At 41.0% G+C, this 8123-nt stretch overlaps 1 protein-coding gene across 2 annotated transcripts in view; it reads right to left on the bottom strand.

The window, feature by feature from the left end:
• LOC116399049 (receptor-type tyrosine-protein phosphatase gamma-like) overlaps positions 1–8123 on the bottom strand; it is a 540858-nt gene that overhangs the window by 122822 nt on the left and 409913 nt on the right. For both annotated transcript variants that reach the window (XM_031875879.1, XM_031875880.1), the window contains exon 6: positions 5616–5682. In XM_031875879.1, the coding sequence (XP_031731739.1) occupies positions 5616–5682 (67 nt within the window). The remainder of the gene's footprint in view (positions 1–5615; positions 5683–8123) is intronic.

The following is an 8123-nucleotide window of genomic DNA, read 5'->3' as shown; positions in this document are numbered from 1 at the left end:
AGTTGAGGTTAGGCATTGTTCTTGAATTGTTGAGGTTAGGCATTGTTTTTCAATGGTTGAGATTAGGCATTGTTTTTGAATGGTTGAGGTTAGGCATTGTTCTTGAATGGTTGAGGTTAGGCATTATTTTGGTTATTGGTGGGTTATTGAAATGGAATGGTTGAGGTAAGACCTGTGAGCGGTAGTGATTGAAAATGCAGATTTCATCTGTTTTAGTAGGAAATTGCATGTCTGTGATTTTGTTAAGTGTCTGACATCCATCCCAGTGAACTAGAGAAGAGGAACATGAGCAAGTAAAGTAAAATCTCACAACTGCATGTTGTCAGATTTCAGAGAATTATGTTCTATTTTACTTTATTAGCAAATAATTAGTATAGTCCAGTATGTCTAGCATGTCCAGTCGAGTATATTTTATAGATGGACAGAAAGTGAGGCTTTTGTTATGTTGCCATTGCTAATATGCTGCATATAGCTGTACATTTACAGACCCCTCTGTGTCAGCACTGTGTCATTTCCTGTTTATCTTCTCAAGCATCTGTGCTCCCGCTGCTCTCGTGACACAGTGCTGGATCGAAGCGATTTGTCCTCGCTGGCACATATTACAAGTCCATTAATTTACTATCTCACTCACTGCACAAAGTCTCCACTGACTTGGCACTGCGAGACCCTGCATTGGCAATTCATTTTTAAAGGGTGTACAAGGCTTATGGTGGTTTCCCCTGATTTGAGGTACCGTGTCAACCCTGTGGCACATTTATAGGAAATCGAAGAGAAATTCTATATTTCTCTCTGTTTCTCTCCGTCTCTACTGCTGTACCAGTATGTCTACTATTCCTTTGCTGATGTGGGTTTAATCCCAAAGCGCTCTCTTTCACATCAGATCTGATGTGGCTCCAATGCACAGTGCTCGCATGTTAAGCTTCTTTTTCATCCTCTCCTCAATAGGATTTCCAGAAATTTGGGGCAGGCGCATCTATGTATCTGTCCTCCTTTCTTTATTATGGCATATTCTTTTCAGGATTTTATTCACAGCCGCTATCTTGATTGTAGTGTGTACTTGAGCAGTTTGGCATGACGATAGTTAGTTATGCCAAGACTTTTTAAGATCATTCTTTTTGGAAAAGCAGGTAGGTTTTATAAATAATCTATTTACAGGTTTTGGTTTGGTCAGCACGCCTTTCCCTCAGACTCTCTGCTGCACTGCACTGCATCTTAAACATGCCTCATCTCCAGCTGTGCTGTGCATTATGTCAATGTTAGGATAACTCTTGAAAGGCCTGCTGTTTTGAAAGAGTTTGGATGAGATGAGAAAACTATCTGTGCTCCCAAGAATAAATCTCCTCAGAATCTTCATCCTCTTCTTCAAGAACAAGATGAACTAACTTTACTATCCTTGGGTATTTCTTTTGCTATGTATCAACAACTTTCAGATGGAAGGGAAACTTGGTGTAGATATTAATGCTCGTCGGAGAGAATGAATCCTTTGCATTTGGACATTCTATTAGCTTCTCTCTACAAAAACATTGTATCACAATAGTTTGCTGAGGAACTGCTGTGGATAATCAGGACCATGACAGAAAGTGATAGTCATTGATATTGATCATGTAATTGATGCAAAGTAAATTATATTATACAAACAGGGTTCAAAGTTAATGTTTTTTGCTTTTATTAACTTGCACGGTCCGGCAAGCCCTATACAATCTTTTTAATTTATTAGCGGTTATCGAATAGTAAATGAGATTAAATTTAATTGTCATGTGTAAACTTTAGGGTTAAGTTTTTTTTGCAAGAGCCCGATCATTTCTGCACATGTGAAACACTCAACAGAGACAAGAAGGAAGCAGGATGGACCACACCTGAGCAAATCCATCACCAGCTCTGAAAACAAAAAATGTGTTTAATTGTTTTTTGAGTTTAAGTGAGTTGCTAAATTTACAAGCCTGATGTGGCAGTTTACTTGCCCCAAGCAAACGGATGAATGTGATTCGAATGATCACTGTTGGGTGTGGTTATGGAACAGCAGAGCACAGCAGTGATGCTGGCTGTGGAAAGCAGTGAAACACTACCTCATGTTAGACTACACCAAGCAAGTAGTTGTATGTGCCTGAACGTAAAGTAACACTTAAGCATAGAGGGGGAAAATCAGAAAACACTCATAATCAATCCATCCATTATCTTCTGCTTATCCGGGTCCGGGCTGAGAGTCGGCAGGCTTAGCATGGTATTCCTCCCCAGCAACCTTCCCCAGCTCTTCCTGGGGGACCCGGAGCCTTTCCCATGTCAGGCCAGATAAGTGATCTCTCCAGCCTGTTCTTGGTCTAGTCCGAGGCCTCTTACCCGTTGGACATGCCTGGAAAACCTCTAAGAGGAGGAGTAATCCTAAACCCACTTCAGCTGACCCTTCCGATGCAAAGGAGCAGCGGCTGTACTCCGAGCCCGCTCCGGATGTCTGAGCTCCTCATCTCTAAGGCTGAGCCAAGCCACCCTACCAAGGAAGCTCATTGTGGCTGCTTGTATTTGTGTTAATGAGAAGTACTAGCATTGTGAGGATTTTTATCGAATCTCTCTTTTCTAAAACCTGTGAGTATAGCTGAGATGTACCAATGTGTGTTTGAAGGATTTCACTGCAATGATGATGATATCTGCAATAGTGATGATTCACTGGGACCAACATCAAAATGAAAAGCATGAGAGCACGAGAGAGCGATCACTGTGCTCTTCCTCCTCCCCTTCGCATCTCGTCTTTCCCATCATCCCACCACATCATTACCAGTCTTTGCATCTGCCTCCAAAGTCCCGACAAACCCTGTGTAGACAATGGGCTCCCCTCTTCGCTGCCGAAGCCTTTCATGAGTCCGCTATGTAAATCAGACTCAGCCTTTTTACCGGGCTGATTTCATAGGGATGGTACGGAGCCGCTCGCTGGCTAACTAGTCAGAGGGCATTTGTTCCAGCGAGGTTTCATGTAAAATGCAACAAGGCATGGGGTACAAAGACAGAGGAGTCAGACCTGCGGTGCGTGTCCGCTAGACAAGCCTAGCAACAAGGGAAGAGAGCGCTGTGAAAAATTTAACCACCCGCTGCTCCATAGAGTAGCACTGATGGAGACAGAGCAAATTAACCAACCACCTTCCCTGTGGGAGAGATGGGAATGTGGCCTTGATTGAACTTGAATGGTCTTTGTGTTAGATGAATTATGGAGGCGGAGTAGTTTTTCCAAGACAGCTGAGCAGGAGATAAAGTGCAAGTATCATGCAGTGGGGTTTTATCAAAGTTTTATTTGTGTATGCTGAAACTCTAAAATTCACTATGAAGCCGCTCTGTTGTTGCAAGGCGAGCACGGCCCTTTGGGGGACAAGACAGAACATTGCTTTAGGATAAATGTTTTGATCATGACAGGGATGCACTTCAGGGCTGTATGCAGGAGACAACTGCTTTTGACTGAGGGCATACAGTGCTAACAAAACACAATGTAAAATCTTCTAATTTGTTATGTGAGGCAAATAAAAAACACTGAATCATCCCAGAAGTCCTAAATGATTGTGTGGTTATACTGTATGTGAGGCACTAAATGATGCAAAAGGCTGAGACTTTTTGATGAGGAATACAATCAAAGCTAGAGTACCCTGCAGTTAAAGTATGATAACATATTATACATCAGATGTTTTTATCAAATGTCCTGCCTACTTGTGTTTTATAACTTGTTATCCTTACATCTATTCAGTGCAGAGTACACCATGTTATGGCCTTATAGTGACCTTGTAAATCTAAATAAGGCCTGACCTCACCTTTCTCTCCACAGGCATCCTATACTGTGCAGATTCACTTCCTCTAAAGCACAGCCCATGTTGTGCAACTGGCACACTCACTTTGCCTCCTATAATTGATGGTCAGCATTCCAGATGAGCAGATTAATGTTCTATATAAAGCTGCTGACTGGCATTCATGGCAGCTGTGATTTAAAGTCAGATATTACAGCCTCTGTGTCTCTTATTGACATCTAGTTCTGATAAGCACAAAGTCTATCTTGTAGAAGTGATTAAAAGACGCACTGGGACTGGACGACAGTTAGCTTCACTCATCTCATGACAAACATCAGATACTGCATACAGTTGACACTTAAAATGAATGCATCACTTATTCTCTAACGCACATGCTTGTTTACATGTATGCAAAGATGGTTTTTCATTGGTAACATTATACCTACCAAAGTAAAGGAGATCTAGGAACATGATGACTTTGTTACAGCAAAGTGATTAGAAAAAAGGTCAGGTATATTATGTCATAAAAATATCATCAATTGTCACGGTATAGTATGCAGTAAAGATGTCAAAGACAATGGGAAGTTTGGGGAATAATGTACTGTTCTCTCCCAAATAACATGCCCTGTCGGACTTCTTCTTAGCGATGATCTCAGCAAGTCATTTTGTGCATTATTATGTTTTTACAGATAATTATGAAAATAAAACCAAAATTGTAAGGAATCAGAATTATGTTTAATTTCGGTGTCCTACATAAAAGTATGAATGCTTTGGTATACAATCTCGTTCACTAGGATAAGGGGACTTTTTTTTCCATTTAAGTTTATGTTAATGTGTTACGCTTATCAGAAAAAAATATTTACCACAATTTCCCATGAGCTCAATGTAACCTCCTTTGCCTTTGGAGTTTTTTTCAATGAAAGAACAAAAAGGAGAACATTCTCCCATAAAGCCACCACAGCTCAGAGTGATAAGGCCTTCGTTAGCAGAACTAATTTACCATGCTAATTCCACTCCCCTCCTGAGTCCAGTGAGGAAATTAGCAAAGCAAATTTACAGTTGAGATACTACGCCACATCAGTGTGTAGAGCCTGTCCAGACTCATGTATGGACGTTTAGTTTGCAAATACATCATGGCCAGCGACAGGAATATTCTTCTACTGTGATAGTTTGCAGATCAATGCAGCAGCAAATTGAATTGAATTAGTTAAGCTGAACGAATCTGAAGTCGTCACAATACTGGAACCTGATTGGCTGACAGCAGCGGTTCCTCAGATCAATGAGGTTAACCAGCCGAGTCAAGGCTTCTCAGTTTAACTGCTGCATAAGGGCCTGACCGGGCAAAATCACTGTGTGTCCAAGTGAATACAGAGAACTGAATCTTGGACTGACAACGTACTTAAGTCTATATTTCAACACAGAATGTGTAATAGTGGCTCGACAAGGCTAATGTACCGAATACCTGGTGGCTGATGACAGAGGCTTTAGCACAGCAATAGTCCTGAAAACTTAAGTCTCCTACATATCTTGGCCACCAGTGGCAGAACTGGTATTGACGTTAATGGAAGAGACTTTGCCGATATCGTTTTTACACCTTTGTAGATTGATCATAATGTTGCTTACCATCCAATGAGTATACATTTTCTGTATTATTCCTTTGTCATATTGAGCAGTCTGTTTGTGAAATGTCAAAGTGAAGTGAGATTTAAGGACCAGGGCTGGACTTAACCAGAGACCAAAACAATGTGCTAAAAGGGGCTCAAAGCTTGTGTGCAAGATGAATTTACATTTATCCAGAAGAGTCCTGGCTCTCTTATGAGTCAACATCATTATGTGACTGGGACTGCCACTCACCATGATGGACCACTCCCTTCAGCCCGTGGATTATGGGGTCTACAGCGGGATTGTCCTTCCCCCCCACCTGAGCAACACGAAAAAAAGATACAGTGAACATCACATAGCATTAGTATTCATAGAAAACATTGCTGCATACATTAAAGGTTACACATGCTGCTTATATGATCTGTAATATGTAAATCAGACATAATACATTTCTGTTGTTTTTCTATTAACAAATATTGAATATTTATCTTTGCTACAACAAATTATTTTGGCATTTCTGTTGTTTTCCAAATATGCATGTTTATTTTCTTTGTGATGTAAAAGACGATCATTTACCTTTATTTATTTTACATATCTTTGTGTTTGTTAGTACTACCTACTATGTAGTATACCCTCTGCTGCTGCAGCGACTCAATTCCTAGCAGTCATGAAGTGTCAATTAATCTAAGCTTATTATTAGCATTTGTTCCAGTGTGACGGAACAGAATGGATCACGGAATGTATCAAAAATTCACACCTAGGTGCTAACTGTTCAAACTAAACTTAACTGTCATCACAAATAAAGCACTATTTTTCTACATTTATTTCAGAACATTCGCAATCATCGCTCGAAATCAGCAGCTGTTGCACTGGTTTGCATCTCTCTCTCCAATTTACTGTCCCTTCACTTCCTGTGGACTGCTATAATGGGCGTAATGGATTTAGGGCCGAAAGTTTGAATTAAAAACAAAGAAAACAATCTCTTTCACTCTGTTTCTGTTCTATGGACGGCGCCTCACCTAGTCACGCACCCCCCAATTTAGCTGGACTCACATTCTTTCATTTCACAGCACAAACAAACGGCCCTTGATTAGCAGTAGGGCTTACAGTTTTCATATGCACAAATGTTTAGACACCAAAAAGTTATGTATTTTAAGATTTTGATTGTGACAAAGGAGGAGCAGAGCTTGTTTAATGCATAGTCATAACAATAGTACAGTACCCTGCACCTGTGCTAAATCAGAAGAAAGAAAAGGGCAATAGAATTCAAAACACTCCTTGTCTATGAACCCCAAGCAGCCTTGCTCGACACTAACTCTCGTGAGGTAAGGGGGGTCCTGTTGCCAGTTTTAAGTATTTCAACTTTAATGCACAGCTAAAAATGGAGACTGTGTGACCACTATGGAGCCAGGTGGTGTTCCATCAGAAAATAATTCTCTAGTCGCTATGTGATCGACCCCCTATGGAGGGAGCTTGTACAGCTGATAAAGTGAAAAACTGAACAATAAAGTAACCTAAGGGATGTAGAAAAAGTTTAATTGTGGCAAACTAAACATAGTTTCTAACTTACCCCCATCAACACAAACACACACACACACACACACACACACACACACACACACACATTGTGTAATCATTCCAAATAGCAAAAGTTAACAACTGGAAGTGTAATAAAGAGCTTGTTTTTGGTACAAGGCAAGACAGAAAGTAGGTGAGGGAAAAAAATGTGTGTGTAAAGGAAAGAAGATTAAGAGAAATAAAGGCGGCCATGGAGACACAGAGAGAACATGACGTTCAGAGAGACAGTGAGGAGGAGAGAAAGAAAGGAGGACAGAGGGAATTAGCGTTTCATTGTTAATGTTTGTCTCTGAAAAGCCCACAGGCTCGTCCCCCGAGATCCTCAGCCACCGGGCCTCACATCACAATGTCCTACTCTTTCTCTATCCACCCCTTTATCCCCCTTCAAATCCTGTGTCGCTCGCTCTATCTCTTCAATCCTCCCCACAACTCCATCTCCCTCTTTCTCTCCAGGGACAAGCCACTGCACTGACGAATCAGAAAAAAGACAACGTGGTATGATGTGACATGTCCTTATATGTCTCTCCACCGCCACTTTTTTCTCTCTCTCCCATCGCCAGTCCCTTCCTCCCACTGTCATCCATCCAGAACCCTCACTATGTATCCTCTTTTCTCCTGACTTCCTTCACCTCCTGTGTCTTACAGAGACCCCCCGCCTTTGGCAGCACTAACTGCTGATAAATCAATGGTATAATGGATGCAATTGTTGGACTTCTTTCAAAGAAGACACATCGGAGTGCAGAGTTACTAATTACATCGATGACCAATTCGTCAGTAGATAGTGTAAGACAGGGAGAGAGGAGGACAAGGAACTCTGGCATTGTTTTGCTTTTATTTACCGGTTAGTTTCAGAACTAACAAATGGACAACTGGCCTTCATGTTTTTCTTAGATCTAGGCAAAAAGGATAAAGGTTTTCTGACATTTATTAGAGCAAGACTACAATAAACCAGTCCTATGGTCATGTTAAATAAACTAAACAATGTAGGTCCTTGTGGTTAATTCAGCTCCAAGCTAATACATATTTGGCTTTCTTGTCAATTGTAGATTGAAACAAAGAGATTGTAGGCCTTTAGTGTTTTCCTGTTGTGGGTCGAGACTAAAAGCAGTTGGACCTTCCAGTCATTGCTAGGTACAGACCAAGGCTTCAGGAGACTGGGCCTTGTGACCATTCTTAGACCAA

This window comes from Anarrhichthys ocellatus, unplaced genomic scaffold, assembly GCF_004355925.1.
Source record: "Anarrhichthys ocellatus isolate YVR2014 unplaced genomic scaffold, GSC_Weel_1.0 scaffold99, whole genome shotgun sequence".
Classification (NCBI taxonomy): domain Eukaryota; kingdom Metazoa; phylum Chordata; class Actinopteri; order Perciformes; family Anarhichadidae; genus Anarrhichthys; species Anarrhichthys ocellatus.
Note: the sequence above shows the minus strand (reverse complement) of the source record. Positions and strands in the feature narration are given on the sequence as shown.